At 43.6% G+C, this 27,020-nt stretch overlaps 1 protein-coding gene across 1 annotated transcript in view; it reads right to left on the bottom strand.

Annotated features, from left to right (window-relative positions):
- Positions 1 to 249: 249 nt before the first annotated feature.
- Positions 250 to 27,020, bottom strand: part of MELTF (melanotransferrin) — a 297,224-nt gene continuing 270,453 nt past the window's right edge. The window contains exons 13-16 of the mRNA XM_085635302.1: positions 25,949 to 26,016; positions 25,671 to 25,858; positions 13,837 to 14,026; positions 250 to 1,003 (exon numbers count right to left, since the gene is read on the bottom strand). Coding sequence (XP_085491428.1) covers positions 936 to 1,003; positions 13,837 to 14,026; positions 25,671 to 25,858; positions 25,949 to 26,016 — 514 coding nt within the window. The 3' untranslated portion in view covers positions 250 to 935. The remainder of the gene's footprint in view (positions 1,004 to 13,836; positions 14,027 to 25,670; positions 25,859 to 25,948; positions 26,017 to 27,020) is intronic.

Raw genomic sequence — 27,020 nt, 5'->3', positions numbered from 1 at the left:
GGTATTTTCATCCGTTGCTCATCCTGAACTCCAAGGAGATCTTCAAGCCAATGATGTTTTTTCTGACATCTTTGTTCCAAACATAAATATGGTTTATTAGACATGAACAAATCAAAATTGAAATATCCAGCTTGGCAGACATGGAGAGGCAGTTGACATTGTGATCCCTATTTGAGGAATTTTCAAATAATGTTGTTAACTCAGGTTCACACACCCAATAAAAATGATTTTAAAAAAATCAATGCACACTTTAGTTTTGTTTTCTTTATTGAACTCTTTGGTGAACATTGAACTCTCCTTCCTTCTGTAACTTCCGAAAGTAAAAAGTGCTGTGCTGATGTCTACACTAAATCCTTAACACATGTTGCTACAACATATACCCCAGTACACTGTAAGGCAATAGATACCGTCCTTCAGATGCATCTCTTGCAGTTTTCAACAGACTTTCATATATGAGATGACACAATAAATGCAAATCCTACGATGACAAATCTGGTCACCCATTAGTTGTTCAAGTTCTACTTTCTAGTGAATTTCCCCAATTCAGTATGACTATCCAACATTTCCTCTACCTTGGAGGAACTTTTTACCTCTAAGAAAAAAAGAGTCAGTGTATATAAAGAATAATTCTGCTAAAAAGATTAAAAAAGTATATGCAGCTCCTCTGCCAGCTCTCTCTTTTAGCTGTATTTACAAACACTTGATACATTTGAATAATTTATTACAGGTAATTCTGGAGACTTTATTAAGCATTTCACAAAAACTCAGGATTAAGCGACTTCCCTTTTATGATCTAGTAAAACTTTGGCACAACTAGTCAGAAAAGGGCAACGTTCCTGTAGAATCGTAGTGGTTTTATAACCGAGCGTGTCTAGCCCACGATGTCTTGGGTTCTTTATGTCGTTTGTGAAGGAGGACTTTTCTGTTCTTAATGTTCACAAGAAAAACCTTGTTAGAAGGATGTTGGACATCAGCAGCGGTCCCATACTCACAGGTATTTCAGCTGTGGGACAGAAACAGTGATATTATGTAAGACAACAAATTCATGTTACACTTACGTTCGACATTTCAGGCACAAATTATGTGCTCAGGGCTTGGGGAACTGTATGACCCTACATGTTACAACCCTGAGAATGACCTATCAGGCTGCAAAACTTGGGTATAGGGACTTTATGACCCAAGAGTTTATAACATCTATGGAAAGTTGATAATGTGACCCAAGAGTTGACAGCTTTGAACAAAGAGGGACTGTTTGATTTAAAAAATCTCACTACTCAAGGATGATCTAAGAAGATACAACAATCAGGAAAGGAGATTTGTATAACCAAAAGAAGGTTCAATATTCATTGAAGCAGGATTATGTGGCCACAAATAGAGAAAGAGGATTCTTTGGCCTGCAAGACCCAAGAGATTGCAACTCTGGGGGAGGGGGAACTGTATTGCCCAAGAGGTTAAAATGTTCAGGAGTTCAATAATTGTATGACTCAAGGGGTTACAATAGCCAGGAAAGGGGGTTGGATGACCCAATAAATTGCACAATTGAGAGAAAGGAAATTCATCAACTAAATAACTTGTGACATTGAGGGAAAAGGGATTGTGTGCTATGTTACTGTGTATTTCTACAGCAAAGCACTCATCAATTACTTGGCCTTTTGGGACTTTGCACAAACAGGAATTGTGATATCTTCAAAACATTTGCGTGGGTCTGTGGTTTAGAGGGTAATGGTTATCCTCAGTGAGGTGTTCCTTGGATGGGGACCGCTTGTGATGAACAATTGTTACTTACCTGTAAACAGGTGGTTCTCCAGTATTGGTGTCTTTCATAGATTCACATGCTTGAATATTCCCCGTCGCCGGAGTGGGAGTCCCACGGTAAATAATATAGCAATATATACATCCATAATATATATATATATATATATATATATATACATATACATAAGTAATCATATAAAAACAGAGATATAAGTAAGTGATAACATCAAGAATGTCCCTATATGAAATCTCCATAGAGATACATGGAAAGAGAAAAAAGACATTCGTAGTCTATCTCTGTCATTATGTTAGTCCAAACTACGGCCAATCAGGCGCCAGCTCCTCTCTAGAACCTTCTCCTCAGAGCTCCTCACCTCAGATTTTCGTAGCACCAAAGTGACCTTTAGAGTGTATGAGGAGAAGAGAGCCTCTGAAGGGAGGAGGGAGGGTCGCATGTGAATCTATGAAAGACACCAATACTGGAGAACCACCTGTTTACAGGTAAGTAACAATTGTTCTTCTCCAGTATTGGGGTGTCTTTCATAGATTCACATGCTTGAATATAGAATAGCTAGCAGTAACAATCATCATTGTTTCCATGATCACACAGCTTCGAAATTATAATGACAATCAATCTTCTTATGCATATGACAGTACTGAATAACTGTAATTGTATAAATGCATCATTATGTCAATTATAAATGGAAACAATATGGAGGCGGGAGGAAGAGGCTCACCTTATTTAAAAAGATTGCGTAGCACTGCCTGTCCTACTGCAGCGTCCTCTTCGCTTAAAGTTGCCAAGCAGTAGTGCTTAGTAAACGTGTGTCTGGTCGACCACGTAGCTGCTCTGCAGATGTGTTGCAAAGGTACTCCAGCAAATAAGGCAGTAGATGATGATACTGCCCTAGTGGAGTGCGCTCTCACTGAAGACTGTAGGGGTTTGTTTGCCTTTTGGTGGCAGAAAACAATAGCTGCCGAAATCCAGCGTGCAATCGTCGGCTTAGTAACCTGACGTCCTTTATGACAACGTCCATATGCTATAAAAAGTTGATCGGATTTTCGAAACGAACTTGTCCTACTGATGTAGAATTTTAGGCATCGCTTCACGTCCAAAGAATGCAATCTTTGCTCTGCAGGTGTCTGAGGATTGGCAAAGAAGGTCTTTAATATTACTGGTTCATTAATATGAAAATCAGTAGGCACCTTGGGTAGGAATGATGGATTGGTGCGTAACACTACAGCATCCGGTTTGAACTGCAGGAACGGAGGTTTGACGGTAAAAGCATGAATGTCACTGACACGACGTGAAGACGTTAATGCCAGAAGTAGTGCGACCTTCCAAGTTAGATATTTTAAGTCGGCCTTGTGAATGGGCTCAAACGGAGGTCTCATCAATTGCACCAACACAACGTTAAGATGCCACAACGGAGGAGGGCGTCGAATTGGTGGGAATTTCCGAAACAAACCTTTAAAAAATTGACGGATTATTCTTGAGGAACAAAGGGAATTTGATCCATCCTGCCGGAAACGGGAAATTGCTGCTAGGAAAACCCGTAGGGTTGCATAAAACAGTCCAGAATTAGCTAGGTGCAGGAAGAAAGGTAGTAATTGATGCGCCGTGGAGTGTATCGGGTGGACTCCGTTAGAAGCGCACCAGTGGCAGAATCTTTTCCATTTGAACTTGTGCGTCCTGATTGTAGAGGGTGCTCTTGCTTGGGCCAAAATATCCCTACAATCCTGCGGGATGTCTAGATGGGCGAACTCATGGTGTTCAGGTTCCAGGCCGATAAGCTCAGTGAGGAGGGATTCGGATAGCAAATTCTCCCTTCCCTCATAGTGGGCAGATCTGTCCGATGTTGCAAGAGGATTGGTTGACATTGGGACATCAGGAGAAGCTCTGAGAACCACGCTTGTCGGGGCCAGCGTGGGGCTATCAGAATCAGGTGGCAAGGTTGTCTCTTCATCTTCCAAAGGACCCGAGGTATGAGGGGAATTGGAGGAAAGGCGTACGCAAATAGATTGCACCAGTTTATCAAAAGGGCATTCCCCAGCGACTCCTTGTGGGGATGCCAGCTTGCATAATTCCGGCATTTCCGGTTCTGCGGCGTAGCAAAAAGATCCAGTAGCGGACGACCCCATAGTTGGAATATCCTCTCTAGAGTGGGTTGGTGTAATTCCCACTCGTAGGTCGACGAGGAGGACCTGCTCAGGGAATCCGCTAGGACATTGGATACTCCTGGCAGGTGTACTGCTGTAATCATGATTTGATGACTGAGAGACCAGTCCCAAATTCTTTGAGCTAACCTGGACAGACTTGGGGATTTTGTTCCGCCCTGTTTGTTCACATAGTGCATCCAGGTTGTGTTGTCTGTCTGTATAAGCACTGATTCTCCTTGGATCAAGGGCAGAAAGGACTTTAGAGCGAGATAAATCGCCATCAACTCCAACCTGTTGATGTGCCAAGTTCTTTGGTGTGTTGACCATCTCCCTTTTACCGAGAGATCCTCCAAATGCGCGCCCCATCCCTCTAATGAGGCGTCTGTCGTGATTGTCCAGTCCGGCGGCACCAACAGAAAAGACGTGCCATTTGCCCACCATGCGAGTGCTGACCTCATTTGATCTGTGACAAGTACCATGTCGTGGAAAGAACCCGTAACTTGACGCCACTGAACATCCAGTGCTTCCTGAATAGGACGTGTTCTCAGCCTGCAATAGGGAACTAAGGCAATGGCGGATGACGCCATCCCCAGAAACGATTTTAACAATCTCACAGAAACTGACTCTTTTGACTTGATCAAAGCCACCAGCCGTAGAATCTTTTGCAGACGCTCTTGGGAAAGAAACGCTCTTGCTGATACCGTTTCCAGAGTTGCTCCCAGAAAATCCCTTTGCTGAGCAGGATGAGGTTGGGATTTTGCTGCATTTATGGACAGACCTAATGAGCGAAACACGTTCTGGCATAGAAGTATGTGTTGTTTTAGGTGAGTGCTTGACTGAGATTTCAGGAGAAAGTCGTCCAGATATGGAAAAATTTGCACTCCCTGAAGTCGCAGAAACGCTATTACTGGAGCTAGTACCTTCGTGAAAACACGAGGGGCCGAGCGCAGACCAAACGGTAACACTTTGAATTGGTAATCGTGTTGACCCACTCGAAAGCGCAGGAACTTGCGATGCCTTTGTAATATAGGAACATGAAAATAGGCATCCTGGAGATCTATAGTTGCCATGAAATCTTCCTGCGAGAGTAGACGCAAGATGTCTACTAGCGTCATCATACGAAAGGATTGGCTCTTTAGGTATTTGTTTAGTGCCCTTAGATCGAGGATGGGCCTCCACTCTCCGTTCTTCTTCGTGATCAGAAAGAATCGGGAATAAAAACCCTTTCCCCTTTGAGATACTGGCACCAATTCTACAGCTCCCTTCTGCTTTAGAAGTCGAACTTGATGCAAAAGTTCTTTCATGTGAGCAGGTGGTGGTCCGGAGGGTGGTGTGGAAGGAGGGAATTTAGTGAATTCTAAGGCGTGTCCTCTTTTGACAATGTCCAAAACCCAACGGTCCCTTGTGAAGGAGGACCATTGAGAAAAGAACAGAGAGATTCGACCTCCAACCCTGCATGTCCGGAAAGAGTCACTGTCTTTTAGATGCGTTTCCTCTGTATGAGGATTTCCCTCTATACGACTTGGAGGCCTGCTGTCGTGAAGATTGCTGTTGCTGGCCATTCGAATATCTGTTGGATCCTTGATTATAGGGTCTGTATTGATTACTACCCCTTCGAAAATTGGAGGCGGTGCCGCGTCCGCGCGCACCACGAAAATTTTGCCTTTGAAATTGTAGGTTTCCTAAGGATCTAGCTGTTTCAGTATCCTTCTTTATGGACTGGAGTGCCTCATCAACGTGACTTTCAAATAACGCCTCGCCGTCGTAAGCCATGTTAAGGATCATGGACTGTACCTCCTGTCGAAAGGATGTTGATCTTAACCATCCTTGCCTACGCAGAACAGCCGCTCCGGCAAGCTGACGGAACCCCGTGCAGACGATGTCTACTGCACAATCAATTATCTCCGCCGATGCTGCTTCTCCCTCTTGAAGCAACTTCATTGCTTCTGCCTTAGATGGCTCCGGCAACTCTTGCAGCACATCTGAAATATCAGCCCACACTTGTCGGTCATAGCGACCCAAAATGGCCAAGGCATTAGCTGCTCTAACCACAGTAGAGGCCATTGAAGAGAACTTACGCCCTATGGCATCCATTCGACGTCCGTCACGATCCGGTGGTGCGGTGACAGTCGACGCCGAATTTTTTGCCTTACGTTGCACTGCCTGCGTAACGACTGACTCAGGTTTAGCCTGTCCCGTGAGGCATGCTGGGGTTCCTATTGGTGCCTTATATTTCTTCTCTAATCTAGGCACCTGTGCCGGCAAGGTATTCGGTGTTTGCATCAACTTCTTGCCTTCTTCCCAAATAAATTCCACAATAGGAATAGCATGAGTCTGTTTAAAAGGTTAAAAACAATCTTCCTCTCTGCGCTCCGTTGTCAGTTTAAAACGTTGCGCCGCCCTCTCCATTAGTTGGTGAATATTCGCTATGTCCACTGGAGGTGAATCCCCTGTTACTATCTGAGAGGGGGATGGAGTTTGTGCTTGGTAATTGTCCCACTCCGCCATATCATCGTCATCGTTATCCACATCCCCACTATCATCTGGGATTTCACCCTCTTCTGTTTCTTGAGAGACTTCCTGCGGAGGCTCATAGTGAGGCAACAATCTCTCTGGGACCTGCCTTGGTGGTGCAGACGGTAGCAGAGGTAAAGGATTTACATTTGGTATCGGTGGTATAGTTGTTGGAACCACAGGAGTTAACGGGACCTCAGAACGCTGTGGAGATAGAGGAAAGCGTTGATTGTAGTCGTCCAACATGCGTTGGAGATTAGTTATGAGCGACAATGGAAGAGTCGCCGTTGCATGTTTCACAGGCACCTGCTGTATGTAAACTGGGTCTTCACCCTCACTGCTGTCATCCTGGCATTTAATTATCAAGTCGGATGGGCTTTGCGCCGTTCCAAAGGACTCCGGTAAACCCTCGGACTCCTGATCAGAATCCGTAGCAAATAAAGGCGAGGGAGGCTGCGCATCCCCTACAGGAATAATCTCTTCCTGCCTATCGAGGCTAGCACCAGTTGGTAATGGTGTCAAAGGAACCCCAGTGAATGAGGAAAGCGATGCTGAAGTTGCATGAGGTAGCTGTTCCCTCCTTGACCTTTGGGCAGACGATATCTTGTTCACCCTTATCTTTATGAAAGAACCTGCCGTCGACTGCTCCATGGTATGCACTGTGGACGTCTTCAGCGAAGGCCTCGTCGACGGAGCTGTCGATAATGGAACGCTGGCCGACGGAATAAACGTCGACGGAATCTGTGCCAACGAAATTGACGTCGACGGAGCCACCGTCGACGGAGCCGCCGTCGACGGAGCCGTCGCCGACGAAGCTTTAGTCGACGAAGCCACCGTCGACGAAGCCACCGTCAACGATCCCGTCGACGGGATCTTCTTCTTCTTCGTCGACGAAGTGGACGCCGACGAGATCGAGGACGTCTTCGTCGACGACACGGGTTGCGTCGACGGTACCTTTACCTTCTTCGTCGACGACGATGTAATGGGCAAAATAGAAGTCACCGCCCTTGAAGTACTGATGGTCACCGTCGACGAGGATAACGTCGACAGAACACTCGTCGACGACGAAGCAGCCGAGGTCGTCGTCAGAGTCACCGTCGACGAGCCAGATACAGCAGATCTCGTCGTCGGCAGCATCGTCGACGAGGCGGACAGTCTTTTTCCTGAGGACTGGGAAATAGACGCCTCTACAGCCTGAGAACTATGTCCCGAAGGCGACAAAGCAGTAGGTGAGACCGCAGAAGTGGCAGCTGACAGTTTCTTTTTCTTGAGGAAAGGAGATGGTAACTCCTGCACACTACTGCGCTTAGAGGCTGACTGAGAACGGCCAGAAAGAAGACTTTCCATGTCAGACACTGGGTCATCTTAATCCTTCAGTCTCTGAAGCCATATTAAGAGACGGCCTTCTCTGTCCTTTAAAGTCTTTGTAGAAAAAGTTCTACAAAATTTACATTTTGCCACTTCATGATCTGGGTACAAACAGTAAATACACTTACTGTGTGGGTCCTCAGAAAATAAACGCAGCTTTCCACACGAAGAACATGGTCTAAACAAAGATTTCTTACTTGAAGACATTCTGACAAAAAAACTGAGCAGAGCTCAGGGAGACTCCCTGTCACACGACGTGCGGTAGAAAATCTGAGGTGAGGAGCTCTGAGGAGAAGGTTTTAGAGAGGAGCTGGCGCCTGATTGGCCGTAGTTTGGACTAACATAATGACAGAGATAGACTACGAATGTCTTTTTTCTCTTTCCATGTATCTCTATGGAGATTTCATATAGGGACATTCTTGATGTTATCACTTACTTATATCTCTGTTTTTATATGATTACTTATGTATATGTATATATCTATATATATATATATATATATATATTATGGATGTATATATTGCTATATTATTTACCGTGGGACTCCCACTCCGACGACGGGGAATATTCAAGCATGTGAATCTATGAAAGACACCCCAATACTGGAGAACTTGTAAGTTAACCGCTGCAAATTTCAATTGTGTAGTGGGTTGTCTCTTTTTGGTGAAGTTTCTGGTCTTAAGGCGGTCTGCCTAAATTGGTCAGTTACGGTTGTGTGGTCATGTTGGAGTAATAGATCTTATGGCCTTCCCAACAACCTACAAGGCAGTGTGTCAGGCTCTTTCCAACACTGTATTTGTAGAGGTTCTGTTTCTAGTCTGGGGCGTAAGCCTCTTGATCTAGGTTCAAATTAAACATTCCACCTTAGGTTAGTGTTTCCTTGATGCCATGTTGCTGTATGTTGCTGTAAGAGGTGTGCACTGTTTCTATTATTCATGAGTACCACTTTCCCATGTTGCCACTCATTTATGACAGTGGCTCCACACTTGGTCACCTCTACCCAGTTCTCCGTGTTCCACACTTCTCCTTGTTCCGCCCAAGTGATCTCCAAGGTTTCTTTACCACAAGGCTGCTTATTCCAAAGCTACCTGACCTTCAAGTTTCCTTGTCCTTCAGTCATTATGTCAAGGCTTCATGAGCTAGATGGATGATCAAGATAGACTTGCACAACAGGTGGATAATTAAACAGACACCTATCTAAGGATAGCTCAGCAGAGCAAAGGCACACCTCTGTAGTCTATAACCAATGAGTGGTATCTCTGCTGTCTGCACTGAGTGAGATACCAGCCATCTGAGCATGGGATTGATCTTCCAAAGGTGAGCAATAGATGTACTGACTGTAGCATGTGAGAGGTAGATCTGCTGCATGTGAATTGAGCGATATATCTCTGCTGTCTCCTTGGGGCAAGGTCTAATTCAACGGAGAAAGGGATGGCCCTGCTGTCAGTTGAATCCCAGCATGTGGTGTCTGGCACCTGTCATTTGTGGTGTCTGCCACCTGTCATTTGACGTGTGGCAGGCTCTTCTTTCCCCCCCTAACAATCTGGCATTCATCTCATCATTCAATATGCGGAGCCATGGAAAGAATAATCAGTCTTAAGGCTGTCAACAGAAAAATGCAACAATGGCAATGGCCCCTATTCTGACAAAACACATCTAAAAATAGAACATTATAATAGGGAAATTAAAGAATGTATAGAAGCAGTGCCATAAACTAACATCTGGAGTTCTATGAGGCGTTGTTATGTCTAACCCACAAACAGACTCCTTTGAAGCTTCTAATTAACAGTGACAAATTACCAAGGAACTGAAAAAGGGTAGGTGAGTTTCCTTTATTCAGACAAACATTTATTGAGAAAGAACATAAAACATGACCCTCTGCATATAAGTGTCAATTCAGTTCTAGGTGAACTGCCACTACCTGTGTTACAAAAATCTTCTAAGGATCCAAAGGTACCTTGTCAAGTAGGTCATGCCCTTTCTCATTATGGGGAGTGTTCCAGCACAGGCATGGGAGTGAGACCCATAAAAATGATTTATCCCCATTAACCTGCAGCATATTTCTATGGGAGAATAAGTGGTAGGTCAAGGTACCACCTTTGGGTGCAACACAGAATATCAAATAAAAAGGAAGTGATCAACACATTGCCCCCCACTATGGTCATGATTTTTCTTTTAGAGAGGGTGAGGAGAATCTCAAGGCTCCTGCCCCATCTGAGGTGAGGGAATTCTGCACCATCCCTCTAAGGCAGCCTTAGATAGAATCTGAATGAATACAAGGTTACCTGTTTAGGGTGGGGGAATGGGAGCCACCACTACAGTAGCTGCAATTCACCCCCCCCCCCATTAATACATTCAAGATCCCTGCAGCACTGAAAGATCCATGCACATACTAACAGATCACCTTCTAAGATCACTGGTCTGTCATGCTGTGCGAAGGTCAGAGCTGCACCGGTAAGGGTGGGTAAAGAAGGAAAAATTGTCTCATCTTATTTTCGCCACGTGCTGTACCATGTGAGGAACCACTAAGTAAACCAGTGAAAAAATGGATTAGGCATGCGTACTATAATTTGATTGAGTACCAGATGTGTGAAGAACACGTCTTGTAAAGGGGATGAAGGTTTCTGCAGACAGGGGAAGGAGGAAATATGTGTATGCGATGCTCAGAGAAGACATAATACCTAGATCAGTATACTCATTTCATTTGACATAATAAAGATAAAGGTTATGGTACATTTAAAGAAACAACAAGGTAAAGCAAAAGTAAGTGATTTAAAAGAATAAGTATAAAAATGTAGGTTTTATATGAGGGATAAGTATAACCAACAAAGCAGTGAATAATGAAATAAGTATCTATGTGAGTGGTAGAAAAGCTCATAGTTAAAATAGCTCAACAGACTGATCATAAAGTATTGATGGATTTAGTAGAGGGATTATTTCAAATCAGATGGAGAACAGGATGAGAACACAGATCTTTCCAAATTTCCAGTTTTAGGATGATACGTTTCTCTCCAAATGCAAATCATACCGTAAGCCTTCTCTTCCAGCTCCAGAATACACCCTCGGTAGTCACTGAGAACCTGGCAGCCAGTGCGGCAGCATCTGCTCTGAAAATAAAGCCCTTTTCCAATAGGATCCAATGCTATTTTGGCTCCGCCGGGCAAAGTGTTTTGTATCTCAAAGCCAAATTCCCAAACTATGTTTGTTTTTGAAAACCAAATGTTCAGGGAGTTTTCTCCCCGTGGGGTGGGGTCATTGTTTGATTTCTCTGCCTGGAACTGCCATGCCTCGTATGTGGCCCACAGCAGAGAAATCTTGTTATTCTTACCTCACCAGCTGAACCTTCTCTGGTGGAGCTCCTTTGGTTCCACGCCACTAAATGGGTAGGGTACTCATGAAGTAGGTGGTGGAGTGAACCAAACATTTCACCCTCTCCAACAAACCCAAAATTCGCCTCTATGTGTTGATCCCCTGGTAAATGAAAAAGGCAAGAAACCAACACATCTTCCCACAGTAAACAAAATTCAGGACGCATTGTACAATCTTCACTCGGTGCACATCCTGTGGCACTGCTGGCCACTGAAAGCGAAGTAAAGGCTAAAAGATAAGTCAGTTATTGAGGCAAATAACCTATTTGAGATAAGGACTGCTCTTGGCCAGGCAACACGGCTTACATGTTGGAGACTCTCCAGGCACTGTTATGTGTCTGGCAACAAGGCTTATATTATGGAAGTCCTTGAATAGGACTTAAACCAGAGACATTTGGAAAGAGTATCAAATTGGATTAGATTAACTGGTGTGTTCATGCAGTGTACATGTAAAAAGTGAGGATGTAAAAATTAATCAGTCTTTACGTGACAGTACTGCAGCTTTGAATGCGGTGGAATGAAGCAAGATTGAATATAATGCGTAACGATTCAATTTTTACATTCATCAGACTGAATGTGGAAGTTCTTCTTAGCATGAAACAAAGCATAACTAAAACCGGTTAGTGTGGTAAATTTGCAGCATATATTCGAAAGGAGCAATAGCAGCGATCATTTGATCCTTAGCATGCTAACTCCTGAGCTCAGGAGAACCTGCAGATCATGCACCCTTGAGCCTACTTGATAGCTAAAAGATACACCTGACCCATTTATGCTGCAAATTCATGTCAATAATGCTTTTCCATTATCCAATAATTCTAGATTTTGCAAATAGAGGAATCATTATTGAATTTTAGATAATGTACAACCTCTCAATACACAGCATCTATCTCTGCCCCTTCTGTGTAAGCAGATCCTCTGTAAAATATATGGGCTTATTCACAAAGATAAATTTACATGTGTACTTTCACTGATGTGTAAATCAACTCATGCGCGCCTAGGTGAAAATCTGCATGTTGCGCTAGTCACCATTTACAAGTGTAGATTCACACGTGGATGTAGACTTACATGTCTCCTCTCCCTCAATTTAGAGGGTGGATACATTCAATACTGAATTTATAAGTGTAAACCTGCCACTAATACATTTTCACACATAAGTGGATATCATCACCACCCTATATGAGAGTATAGAGAAAATAATAATGTTTATTTATTTTTTAGATAAAAGTATAACAAATATTCGAATGAAAAATGTAATTGTGAAATAATTCAAACACTTCAAAATAAATATTTTTTAAATATTTATATCATTTAAATATATTAAATTATTTCAAAAATACACTTTCAAACAAAACAAAAGCAAATCCCACCCTTCCGAACAAATTTTCAATTGGTAACTATGTGTTTCATTAATGTATATTTTGTGAATTCTTAATAAAGTTTGAATACTATAATTTTGTTTTTTATTAAATAACTTTTCTATTTTTTTTTTAAATAATATAATGTCTAATTAGCAATGTTGTAGAAATGTCAACACAAATATATAAATATATATATATATATAGATTTAGATGCACTGAAAAAAACAACGGTTAAAGTGACATTATAGTTAGGTGAACATGTCAGTTTAACTCAACATTTTAAACTAAAAAAACTACAAAAATGTAACAGTTAAGGTTACTTCAAGTATCTATAACCTGCGTCCCCGCTATGCACAGCGTTGTCAACAACGATATCAGTTCAGTCCTCATCAGTAATGTTATCATGTCACAAAACATGTCATGAGCTTTGTAATATGTGAGGTCATAAGCAGTGCATGGCAAGAGTGCAGGGTATAGTTACCCGAAATAACTATAAACTTGCCATGTACTCCTTCGACTGTCTGTGGAGTGAGGTAGGCTGCAAGACCAAGACCTGGGCTGCAGAAAAAACAAGCATCCAACCACCTGCAGGCAGCCAGCCCCCACGTGCAAAGCCTAGTGCAGGGTTGGTAAAGGGCCTGTGCTCAACCATCCCACAGACAAGACAACCTTCTGCATGGCCGCAGCTTGCAGGTGCCTGCAGAAACTGGCCTGTGGTGAGACCTTGCACCCAACCCCCCGTGCACGGGGGGGTGTCTATCGGCACTCACGGTCTTTGGCGGTGCATGGCGTTGGTTTGGCCATGTACAACACCCCATGGGAAGCAGTGGCCTTCTTACTCTTTAGTGAGTGAGTGTTTGTATTAGCATAGCATGTCCCTCTGTAAAAACTTTCCTACATTTTCTTAAACCTCTCCCATTTTTGAGTAATTATTCCCAATTTTCTTACGACTCACCTTTCCCATCCCATATTTCCACCTAAATTGTATACATACCTGTGCAAAGATCTCTGCCACGTTGACAGAGAGCTACGCATAAAAAAGATAGGACAAGCGGAGGTCTCTGCATGTTGATTTGTGAATTGTATTTTGTAGCATATAAGTAGTCCTACCGTGTACGACTCCTATTTTCAAAAAAGAGTTCATGGCTATAGTTTTGATTTTATCGGTGTCTTGGTGACTAGCAATCCACCAAGTGCTCTGTATGAGTCAAAGGAATGGACAGTGCTTTTATTGCACCACTTTAGGGTTAATATTGAACATACAAAATGTCTGATCTTAGATCTAGACAAAGAAACCAACATTGATGTCTTACCTCTTCCAGAAATACATTGCATTCCTTCCAGTGAGTCGATGTACTCTTTACCAAGCCATTCTGTATAGGTGTCTTTGTCGCCCACTGCCACAATTCTTTCTGTTGCGTCCTTAAAGATGAGGTCCTGCCCACCATATTCTATTGAACTGAACATGGAAAAGTTTTTGCCATTGTCCGCTGCAAAGTAATCCTGCAAATAATATTATCTGTTGAATCAGATTGCATCAGCCTTGCGAAAACATCTTGTTTGCTTCCTGTTTTTTTGACTGAAAAAAGGAGAGATCAGTTCTAGGCAGAATCTAGGTGTCTTTGTCAGAGCCATACACCCACTCACTTCATTTATAAGAAATCATGGGAGATAGTAATCAGACGCTGAACTAGGTTTTCTAATCACTATAGCTAAAATCTAAGCCTGTTTTAGGCAATTTCTAAAAACACACCTGTTTAAATCAGATTCAAATCAAATGAGTGTTTTGGGTGCTGCTCTGAGCCTAAAGAAGCATTGGTGAACATTTGTGCTATACAGTTCCACTGCCATACCATGCAATAACATCTACCATGTCATTATGCTCCAACTTTCAAGCACATTCTGATATGTTCAAACGTTAAAGCAAAGGAATGATGAAAAACATTTTGGCACAGATTTATCATAGTATTGCGTTGCCCTTGCATCACGCAAGGTGTCGTAAAGGCAACACAATACAAAAAGTCAGACTTACCAAGCAAAGCAAGGCCACCTTTTGTGAACCTGTGTTGCTGCCCCAGGAAGGTAATCCGTGGTTGGAGTGTGGGTGTTCCCATGCATCCACCCATGAATTCAGACACATTTCCTGATAGACCACGACTGGAAAACCTGGGAATGCATCAAAATGATACACCTTCTAAGGGGAGAAATATTTTTATTTCTCTTTGTTGTTTCCACTTTCTACACGTGCTGCATTCCGATACAGACTTAGAAGGAGAAAAAAGCCTCAAAGGACTGTTTTCATACAGGAAGGTATCCCTTCATGCACAAAAATAATCCTACCTGCAACGCAGGCAGCCTTGCACCATGGCACTAGGGTGCCTGCGTTGGCACTAGGCATCAGATTGTGTGCCAGTGCATGCGTGAAAGATTGATAACTCTGGCCCTTTGATTGTAACAAGGTTCAAGTATTCGACAGCACACCCACTGAAGAAGGGTCAAGCTCAAAGAGAAATGGCCTTGTATGTACCCTGCAAGAGACAAAGCAGATGTAGAGGTGCTCATATACTTCTTGCACAAATAAACTAATAAGGCTTATTTCCATTGGCTTTAAAGCTCAAGGACAGCTTACAATTTCGAGGATTTTTGACACTGACATTCAAAAGCATGGTCGGGATTTACGACATTATTTTCGTGCTTCAATTTACAGATTTGGCATAACTTTAGAAGATTGTGGTTATGGCATCACACTACTTGCATGTGGAAATGGTGGAGAAAAGTAGCAAGTTTACCTTCTTTATTGCATCAATAGACAAAGTTAGCTTTCCACAACCGCAAAGTCATTATTTTGATTACCATATGTGCATTTGCGAAACTGAAGAAAACAAGTTACTTACCTGTAACTTTAGTTCTCCAGTATTGGTAACTTTCATAGATTCACAAGCTTGAATCATTCCCCGTCGTCGAGATGGGAGTCCCCAGTACATATAAAAATAGTAGTACAAGTCAGAAACAAGGCCTAGGCCAATTCTAGTTTGTAACATATCCACCTCTTTTTGTAAAAGAGACCAAATAAAATCAACAACCAATCAGATTAGCCTCATCCTGTAGAACCTTCCTGAGAGAACCTCAGACCCTCAGATTTTTTTAGCCGTGGTGCCACAGAATAAACATAAAATTCAGAAGGTCGTGCTTTCCGAGGGGAGGAGGGCGAGTCGCATGTGAATCTATGAAGGTTACCAATACTGGAGAACTAAAGTTACAGGTAAGTAACTTGTTTTCGTACTCCAGTATTGGAACTTTCATAGATTCCCATGCTTGAATCAGAGTAGCTAGCAGTCATGAGCACTTTCCTTTGCGTGTATCAAATTAGACTGATATCAACAATGCATCAATAAGAATAAGGTAAACAATATATATCAAACATATATCAGTTTAGACTTTACCGATCATTACCCTTATTTTTTATTTTATTTTTTAAAGGCACTGAAAGAATGTGCGAAGAAAGTATAAGGGAAAGGAAGGAGGGATGAGAGGGAAAGCTCACCGCTTATTGAAAGAGGTTCCTCAGGACTGCTTGACCCACTGCAGCGTCGCTACGCATTGAAGAATCCAAGTAGTAATGCCTTGTGCAGCTATGCGTGCTCTTCCAGGTTGCTGCCCTGCAGATGTCCCGGATAAGTACTCCAGCAAAGATGGCCGTGGAAGAAGAGATCGCCCTCGTGGAGTGAGCACGGACCTTCCCCTCAAGGGGCTTCCCCGCTGCTTGATGACAATATTTGCTAGCGTTTGAAATCCAACGTGCAATCCCATTTGGAAAGGGGAAATCCTTTACGAGGAGCGCTTTAAGCCACAAAGAGCTGAGGTGACTTTCTAAAATCCTTAGTTCTCTGAAGATAGAACTTCAGGCAACGTTGAATATCCAATGAGTGAAGAGACTTTTCAGCCGGAGTTGTAGGTTGAGGGAAAAAGGGTTTAAGTATCACTGGTTCATTTAAATGAAAGTCCAAAGGCACCTTTGGGATGAACTTGGGGTTGGTACTGAGTATAACTGTTCCATTCTTAAACTGAAGGAAGGATCCTGAATGGTGAGTGCCTGTAACTCGCTGACTCTCCAAGCTGAAGTCAAGGCTAGAAGAAGAGCCACCTTCCAAGAGAGAAATTTCAAGTCTGTTTTATGTATAGGTTCGTATGGACGCTTCATGAGCTGGGACAAGACCAGATTAAGGTGCCACAGTGGTGGAGGAGGTTTCACTGGAGGGAAGGCTCGAAAAAAAAGGCCTTTTATAAATTGCTTAACAATCCCTGCAGAGCAGAGCAAAGGGTCTGAGGATGTTCTCCTGAAGTGAGAAATTGCTGCGAGATGAACTTTAACAGATGAATGAGCCAGACCTGCTTTCGCCAAGGAAAGAATGTAAAGAAGGATTTCATGAGCCGAAGAAGAGAAATGGTGAACCCCCGAGTCAGCCTGTAAGTTTTGTTTGTACTTTGAGCACGAGCTTGAGAGAGAATGTCTCTACATTCCGCAGAGAGTCTTACATCGAGAAATTCTCTGTGCTCAGGAGCCACACCGATAATTGTAGGGATCGAGGATCTGGATGCAACACTTGAACCCGGGACATTGTCAACAGAGATGGGATCGGTTCCAAAGGCACCGGATGCTCCAGAGATAGAAGAAGCTCCGTGAACCAGTACTGGCGAGGCCAAGACAATGCTATTAGAATCATCTTGCATGGCTCCATCTTCAACTTCTTGAGAATCCTTGGGATGAGGGGAAAGCGTAAACAAAGGCGCCTGATCACGCCATCGAAAACGCATTACCCAAGGATCCCCGATGGTGATGCCAGCTTGCGTAGAACCGGCATTTCTTGTTCGCCGGAGTAGCAAAGAGATCTATGGCTGGTCTGCCCCATAGACGAAAAATTTCTTCTAGAGACTGCTGATCCAACTCCCATTCGTGGCTGTCTGATTTCAGTCTGCTTAGTGTGTCTGCTGTCTCGTTTAGTGTCCCTGGGAGATACTCCGCCTTTAGTGAGACTCCATGCAAGATCACCCATTCCCAGACAGCCTGAGCTTCCGCTGATAGCAGACGAGATCTTGTGCCGCCCCGCTTGTTGATATAATGCAAGGCCGTAGTATTGTCGGTCCTTATTAAAACCAATGAATTTCTTATCCTTGGGAGGAAAGCCTGCCAGGCCAGGTAAATCGCCCTGAGTTCCAACAGATTGATGTGTAAAAGGCGATGGTGGTTCAGCCACCAACCACTTATCTGGAGGTCCTGCAGGACCACTCCCCAGCCCTCCAACGATGCATCTGTTGTGATAATTTGAGGAGCTGGGGAGACCATGAAGGAGACACCTTGGGAAATGTTCTCCTCGCGAGTCGACTATGAGGCGGCTTCCCTCATTGGAGCCGTAACTGCGATCACATCTTCGAAAGATCCCTCCACCTGGCGCCACTGCAAGTCCAGCTGTTCTTGAAGAGGGCGCATTTGAAACCTGCAGTGAGGAATCAGAGGGATGCAGGATGAAATGGATCCCAGAAGGGACTTGTAGAGGCGAACTGAAAGTGACCTTCTTTTTCGAAGCTGGTGGGCTATTGCTTGTCTTTCTACTGTAGGAAAAGCCTTGTTCTGAGACATGTCCAATATGGCTCCCGGGAATTTGGCGCTCCTTGAAGGTCATAAATTTGATCTTTCTGCATTGGGTGAAAGACCGAGACTCCTGAACAGCTTTGTACAAGCTGTTACCGGCCTCACATCTGCCGCTTTGGTAAGAGCCTTTAGCAACCAGTCGTCCAGGTAAGGGAAAACCTGGTGCTGTTGTTTCCTTAGAAAAGCTGCCACTGGAGCTAGTATCTTTGTAAAGACCCTTGGTGCCAATCTGAGGCTGAAGGGGAGGACCTTGAATTGAAAGTGGCTCTTGGCTACTGTGAAGCGAAGGAACTTCCTGTGGGATGGATGAATGGGAACATGAAAATATGCATCCTCTAGATCTAGAGTGGCTATAAAATCTCCTGAATTTAAAAGGCGAAGAATGTCCTGTAAGGAGACCATTCGAAACGACTGTTTGATGAGATAGGGGTTGAGCTCCCTCAGATCTAGAATGGGGTGCCACTTTTCCACAGTCTTGTGAACCAAAAAGAACCGGGAGTATAACCCCTTTCCCCTCTGCGAAATGGAGATCGGTTCTATTGCCTTTTTCTGCAGAATCTGTTGGACCTCTAACAGCAGGAGACGAAGATGTTTTGTTGCTGTGGCACGATGGGGCTTGGCTGGAGGAGAATGGATAAACTCCAATGTGTGGCCGAATTGGATGATATTGAGAAACCAATGATCCGATGTTATTCGTTGCCAATCCTGGAAATATTGTGATATCCTGCCTCGCACAGGTGTTACATGAGGGGGAGGATTGTTAGAGCAAGGTAGCTGCTATTGGCGCTTAGAGGACTCCTTCCCCTGGTGTCCTGCTCTTCCTCGGTTTGTGGATCTTGAATAAGATGAGGACTGACCCTGCCGCTGGTTATACTGCGTACGGTAGGACTGCGAGGCAGGCGTGTACGAGGAGTACCAGTATTGCTGGTATCCTCCTCTGTATGAGGGAAGACCTCTACCCCTTGCACCCTAAAAGGTGACCTTGCGGTATTGCAGCGTCCCTAACAAACGCGCAATCACCATCAAAGAGAAGATCTAAAATCTTGTTTTGAACCTCTGGTCTGAACGAGGTAGCACAGAGCCATCCTTGGCGTCGTAGGACTGGCGCTCCAGCCAGGGAACAGAATACAGTTGTTGCAATATCCATGAGGCCCTCTCTCCTTCCTGGAGAATGTTTTGAGCTTTGACTTTGCTGTCCTCAGGCAGTTGGTCTAAATAGGGAGAGAGGTCACACCACATCTGGCGGTTGTAGCGCCCAAAGATGGCTAAAGCATTAGCTGCTTTGACGAGCAGGCTGGACATTGATGAGAACCTTTTGCCAGCATTGTCCAAGCGTCTGCCTTTTTTATCTGGAGGCGTTGTCAAAGGTGCCGCTGGATTTCTAGATTTCCTCTGTGCTGTCTGGGAAATAACCGAGTCTGGCTTTGATTGGCTCACCTGGCAAGCCAGGCTGTCCTCTGGTGCCTTGTATTTCTTTTCTAAACGAGGAAGCACCGGGCCCACTGTAGCTGGGGTCTTCATAACCTTGATCCCCTCTTCCCAAACGTGACCAACAACAGGAATTGTCCTCTTGGATTTTTTAAAAGGCTCTTTAAAGTCGTACAAAAAACATTCCGACTGCACCGATGGCATAGGCAGATCGAACCTTTTAGCTGCCCTCTCCAGCAAATTATGGAAACCACCAATGTCCCAAGGAGGAGAATCCACTGGCACCGGAGAAGAGGAAGCAGGAGTAGGGATAATTAAATTATCCCATTCCATATCCGGCTCCGGGAGATCCGTCTGACCCTGGTCCTCATCCGAGGTATCATCCTGGATTGGGGGAACTCTAGGTGGTGAATCCACTATCAATTGCAGTGGAGGTGGCGGCAGCCAAGGCGTGGAAATTCCCGCTGGTGGAAGAGCGGGAACTGAAACAAGCTCCTTTACCGGAGTTGGCATTGGAAACCTCTTTTTATAGTCAGAAAGCATGAACTGTAAGTCTGAAATCAAGGAGTATGGCATACAGACCATTTCCTCCTGATAACCTCCATGTTAGTCTTGAGGAGGATCATACTCCTGTTCGTCATCATACCCATCCTCAGAATCCAAGTCCTGGCACTTACCGTGCAGTTCAGAAGGGCTATGTGCATAGCCATACGGACCTTCTTCTTCCGAATCCTCCTCCTCTAGGAGGTGAGTAGGCAGCAGAGGAGTCTCCTTGCTTGGGGACCTGATCTCAGGAGTAATGTGCCGTTTTCTGATGGTTACAGCAGAAATTGTATCTGGGGACTCCCATCTCGACCACGGCGAATGATTCAAAGATGGAAATCTATGAAAGTTTCAATACTGGAGTAATTTGAATACTTTCTTAGCAATACCCTATAAGGTCAAACCATATCTAAGATGCACCAGACATATCATAAAAAATGTATAAACCTATACAGAAATTCAGGAAAAACTCTAGTAGTAACTAAATAGAGGGAAAGGCAAATTAAAATCAGATTGAGGAAATTGCCCATGACCACAAAAGACTTGAATTGTGCAGCAAAAATTCCCATATTCTAGATGACACCTAGATATTCTCAGCTTTTAAATCCTAAACAGGAGCAAGTCAGCTGGTGATGTTACTGGTCGCTCACTGTTGAGCATCCAGACACTTAGATATATGTCTATGTGCACGGATGCTCAACAGTGAGCAACCAGTACATCACCATTCGTTCTGTGCTGGAATCTCCCCTCCCCCCTCCTCCAGTAGCTTACTGCTGATGGCTTTTTGCTGTGTGGCTCGGCAGGTGGATATTCCTTGGACAGCATCTCGACTCCCAAATGTGTCCATCGCTGCCTAATATAGCAGTCGGTGTTTTCGTGTCGGTGGGCCCTAGGCCCGCATGCTAATAAATAATTCATGAAGACACAGTGGGTATTGTTACTAAAACTGGCCTCGAGCACGCGCACTCTGACTCTTTCATTGGCAGGTGACGCCTGTGTTAGATGGGTGTGGGGTGGGTGTAAAGGACAGCCCTCAAGAGAATGGTTGGGAACCCTGTGCCTGCTGGGACACTAGAATGTGTCCAGCAGGACACTACAGGTGTGTCCTGCTGGACACATTCACTCGACTGGCCCATGCAGTCGACTCTCATTGAGGATCTATTAAGCGCTTGTCCTGAGTGAATGGGGCCAATGCAGATAGAAGGGTGGTGATGAACTTCTACCATCTTAGGATCGGACGCAACAGACTGGCCTGACTCTCATCAGCACTTTGTTGCTGTTTGAGGTGAGCCATCATAACGTAACTCGTATTTGTAAAGCACACGTTCACCCGGAAGGGTATCTTGGTGCTGAATAATAGATGTTTATTGTTACTCAATTCAATGTTACTCATTTTATTGACCTGAGAAGGATTAAAGACTGAGTGGACCCGCCGGGATTTGAACCTTTGACTATGAGGTCAAACACAGTGGACGAAATAGTCCAATAAAGCAAGAAGATCTGTGTAATTTCTTAGTGTGAGCTGACAGGGTTGAGGGACTGTATGGGATGGTAGCAAGGCACTGCATATGTGCTGGATGGGAAACCCCTTCCCTGCTGCCTCATGGTCCCATGCCCTAGTCCTCCTGCACACATGCAGAAGCTGGTCACAGGACTGAAGCCGCAAGCCATGTGGAGGTATCACCATTCCTGAGGGACCTGTTTCATGTCCTTCACTAGCTCACAGGAACTGTTTGGCTAGTTTTTCATTGGCTGCACCTCAGCATGTGCCCACCCTTACACTGCTGAGGTTTTACCTGGGGCTGCGGCTGGTGACTTGAATTCCCCTGAGGGTGGCATTTAGTGGCTCATGTACCCTCTTGAAGCCCAGGAAGTTGCAGACCCCTAACTGGGTCTCAGCCATTAGTACTAAATGGTCCTTGTGGGCATAGAGGCAGTCATGTTGTTATAACCTGTGTGCCCACATGGGTATTTACCCTTTGTCTGCATTCTACCAGTTGAATCTTGGCATAAATAAAAGGATAGAATACACCCTATTCAATCCTTTGCATGCATCATTTATACTGATGTTTCACTGTAACGTAGGATAAGTAATATTATGGCCCCTGCTATACCTTCAATCTCTGTACTTGTTCCCCCATACATATTGACCACAAGTAACCAGAGCAGGTCCATAGCACATGTCCCAAGCAACTAATCAAAGAACATTTTTCAAATGCAAAGACAAGTCAGCCACCACCAGCACACTGTCAGAGTTCTTCGCTGATGAGTGGAGGAACAATCCAGCAACCACAAAGCCATACCCGGACATACTGCAACTGACAGTAGTATGTAATAAGGCTTTAGGTGGCAAAATGGACATGTTGAAAAGCAGTCTCAATATGGTTTGTGGAGAATTTTACAATCCACAAATGGACCTTAGAGCGTGGAAAGGAGAGAGTCAAGCTCATGTTTATGCAACCAGGGCAAACTCAGGAAAAAAAACGTGAGACATGGAAGGTAGCTTGAGAAGACAATTTAAGACTTAGTTTGACTGCACACAACCTTATACGGGGGAGGGGTTGTACATCAGCCGCTCCAAAAGGGGGCAAGAGCGTTACTGTAACACCTTGTTGATGACATAGGCCAAATCTACTATGTCCAGCATCCACTCACTGACATAGGATGGTGAAGATCTTTAATTTCCGAGACAGGATTACCTTGCTCAGTGCATCAAAGGAACCGGTGTGTGGTGGCCAGACTACTAACCCCAACTCAAACATGGTGATTTAGCCAACAGTGGATGGCCCACGCATTTTTCCATGCACCAAATAGTACATAGTAAAACTGAAGAATGGAAGTGACAAAGTGTCCTTTCATCAAGAGACAAGGAAGGTGCATCAGGGATGTGATGAAGTGAAAAAGCAGCCGCCGATTGTGCGGGCGTAATATGCTGTCATTGATCAAACATATAAGCATTTGAACTTCAAATACAGATGCAAATATTTTGACATTGTTCAAACTCCAGCTGCATTCCCATTAGAAGACACGGTCTGTGAGTGGTGTACTACTAAGTCTGCATTGTGTGATGATTTCACCACTGGCGGTGCTTGGATTAGTTTGTTTGCAGGGTTTACATTGTAGTCATGAAGATGGTGTTGGGAACTTGAACGGCTAGCAATTTCCCACAGATAGTTGTAATGTAAGTATATTACACTTATCATCTGCAAGTTAAGTGTAATATATCTATAGGAACCCATTATCCTGTGCTGATGAAGCAGTAGTGATGGTCAGGACCAAGCACATCTTTTACTAGGTTTACTACAGTCTAATTTCTTAGCAATAAAAATGGCAGCCTCTAAGTATTCGGTTTGATTAAAAAAAAAAAACTTGTCTAACATATCCTGTATGTTGAGAGAGTGAATATTAGAGCACGTTCCACATATTACAATATCTAGGGATTGTCTTTTGCTCTTATGTTCCCTGGAAAGTCATGGTCAGCAAGAGAATGGCCATGCTGGAGCCAGCAGTAGGTGCTTTGCTTTGCTTTGCTTTAACTGGGGTGAAGGGGCTAAGTAAGTAAGTAAATACTTCATTTTGTCTTAGTGCAGGGCAGTGTTTTTTCCAACCATTTTTTGGGGCAAAGCCATGGAGCTCTAAAAGGGGTATCAACTGATAATACCGAAAAAAACTTCTGGTACAGCATGCATGTGTGGGCATTTAGACTCTCACAGTAGCACGTGAGGCAGTGGTAAGACAGTAGGATTGCAACCAATGCTAATTGCATAGATCTTTTAAGCAATGCAATGAGCATGATACAGATCAGACCCCAGGAGCTGATTTCAATATTGCTAGAAGTTAGCGCTGCTTATGCATTTTACCACAACATGTGAGAGGCAGGATCAGACATTTCTTCAGTGTGTGCAATTTAGCCACACTTATGCATTGTAATATGCATAGTTTTCCTAACTAATCCTCTAGCCCACTATACTTACCATTGAAGATATCAATTAAAATATAGCTATTGCAAGGGGAGAGGTCACAAACTTCTAAAAGGTAATTAGTGAAGGATTTCGTATGATATCTGTTAATCCCTGGGAGAAATTTTCTTTAGACCTTGGTATAAACCACAAAACTCAGAGTGTGGTGCTATCTAGTGGAACAGGGACTTTGTAACACCAAACACAATGTTGTCTAATTCAGATGCCTACATACAGTACATTAAATGTAGAATAAATGTACCCTACACACAATTGCTTGCCACAGATGCCTACACATTGTAGGGACATTATTTCAAAATTCTCAAAAGATTTCCATAAGAAAGTAGATGAGTTAATTAATCATATTTTTGATGTAGGTTGGATAATGGTGTGGTGGCAAAATTATATTTGTTGCAACTTCATAGAGGTGGTCTTTCTCTTAACCAAATGCAGAATTCTGCTGTGGTGGTTGTGGCGGAAGGCGCCTCAAGTTCAATATTGGAGATTTTAGTGGACAAACTCCACTCTAAAGATGGGCTCTAATCCACTGATAGGATGAGTGAACAGAGAGTGACGTGAACGACCTGTGGAATAAATACCTCATAACTTTTGTACATAGTGTTCGCTCTGCTGACACGGAGTAACCTGAACTCATGTTGTATGCAAATGTTACAGTGTACTTCATAGTTTTCTTGTGCTATGAACTTATATGACCCTCCATGGATCATTCAACTTTATTGTTTTTTTAGGTACTCTTTATTGATTTTCACATGATATAAATGGATCACTTTGGATCATAAGTGTTCCAGCACATTTCAAATGTGTAAGTAGGACAAGGTTAATACCAAATCCCCAGCTCCCTCCTCACCCACTTGCTGCTCTCATCCATCAGTAGTAGTGTGTAAACTGGTACCCATTTGTTGTGCATGTAAGCAAACATTCCGAGCCCTGTAGCCATCTCCTGGGACTACGAGTAGTTCTGTTGGCATACATGATAGTGTATCCTCGATCCCAGCCTACTCCCCTTGTGTGTCCACCACTCGGTCTCCGTTGCTCTTAACTCCAGCTGTCTCCCCTAGGTGTCTATCACACTCTTCCTGCCCACATGGCAACTCATCACAAGTTAAGGCACTGGTTCGTGCCCACCACCTCCCCAGTACTCACAGTAGTCCCTGGGTTTCACGTAAGTCAGTCAGCATCACAACCCAGGCAGTCAGATCATCTTCTACTTTCTCATCTCTCCGTACATGCTTCATTAGTACTTCCTCTGCCACTGCCCATTCTGACATGTCTCGAAGACAGTCGGAGTATTTTAGGGGTATGGCACCTAACCATTTTATTGCAATGCGGCACTTTGCAAATAGGAGGCCCAGTAAAATAAATATCTTTCTAATTTTCATATTTTCTAGGGTTATCAGGCCCATCAAAACGTTATGGGGTGAACTTTGTTGTATGACAATAAAAATGCAAATAAGTAGATTGCAAAAATCCCAATCATTAATCATACTAGAGGTTCCAATATTAAACACTGGCTAATGCAATATTTGGACCTGCTATTTAATCTTACCTGAGCTTTCCCTAGCAATCCAGAAATAGCAAATTTGTTGGTGTCTGGGTGGACCATCACTGCCCGAGCAGGTACCTGACCCCAGTTGCAAAATTTAAATTGATGTACTTCTGCTAGTGCTCCATTTAGGCATAGTAATTGATAATCAGTCGATTTCAGTGGGGAAGCCCAGTCATCCTTGTTCTTGCCTACCATGAGATATAGAGAAAGGATATTACTTAGTACCAATACCATGAAGTGAGTCTGATGAAACTCTATTCAGCAATGTCTACTCTTACCATCAGCATTGTCAAGCACCGTTGAATGCTTGACAAAGGCCACCTCTCCAGCCCCATCGACCAGGCACCTTGAAATAAAATAAATACAATGGTTCATTCATTTAAAAATGTATGAATCACTCCTTGTAAAGGTCAAAATACTACCTGATTTATGTTATGAGGTTGTAACTTTAAGGTAAAGGAATAGTCAAAAACAATCTTAAGTACAACCACCAATGTATAGCATTCTTTGAGTTTATGTAGTGAGATCCCATTTTTATTAATTAAACCTAGATTACTTCTACCAAAGGGCAGTATACCAAAGCATTGAGTTTGCCCATATAACCCCACATAACCTGGGCTGAGTCTATGAACAAAAGAAAAACAAGGTCAGTATTGGGGATAAATACACCAATGGTAATTTATCACAATAATTTACACTGGCAATGTGACTCAATCACATATCATTATTTAACATAATTTATTCATGCTGCCACCAATATCTATGTATATAACTGTGTACATCTCACTCTTCAGTGTTTATAAAAGAATTACAATATGTCTGGATGTATACATATATAACAAGCATACATAATATATAACATTTCAAAGAAGATCATCCTTTCCTTGTCCCTCGATGATTTACTGTACATTATAGGTGGAATCCATGATCCACGTACAAAACTGGACCTTTGAATTGAACACTAGCAGCGCATCGCGCATTCTGCTGGAAGCGGCGTTAGTGCGCCTGTGAGAATCTATTTTTAACGAACTCCCTGGTTTTTTATTTCATTTGTGTTATTTTGTTTTTCCCCTGGTTTTAATCTTACTGGCCTCGTACTCGCACTCTAATTGGTATTTTCACCGCTCTTTTAGCGGGTCCCTGAACACACTCCACTACTTGGGGGACCTCTTGGATTGGTGAGTAGGACGCCGGGCGGCGCCATCTTTGTTTACGCTCTAGTCGACGCAAGGACGCTAGTGCTGCATTTAAGGCGGGAAATCTCGCTGGTGGCTATGGACCTTTGAATTGAACACTAGCTGCGCATCGCGCATTCTGCTGGAAGCGGCGTTAGTGCGCCTGTGAGAATCT

This window comes from Triturus cristatus, chromosome 11, assembly GCF_964204655.1.
Source record: "Triturus cristatus chromosome 11, aTriCri1.1, whole genome shotgun sequence".
Taxonomy (NCBI): Eukaryota; Metazoa; Chordata; class Amphibia; order Caudata; family Salamandridae; genus Triturus; species Triturus cristatus.
Note: the sequence above shows the minus strand (reverse complement) of the source record. Positions and strands in the feature narration are given on the sequence as shown.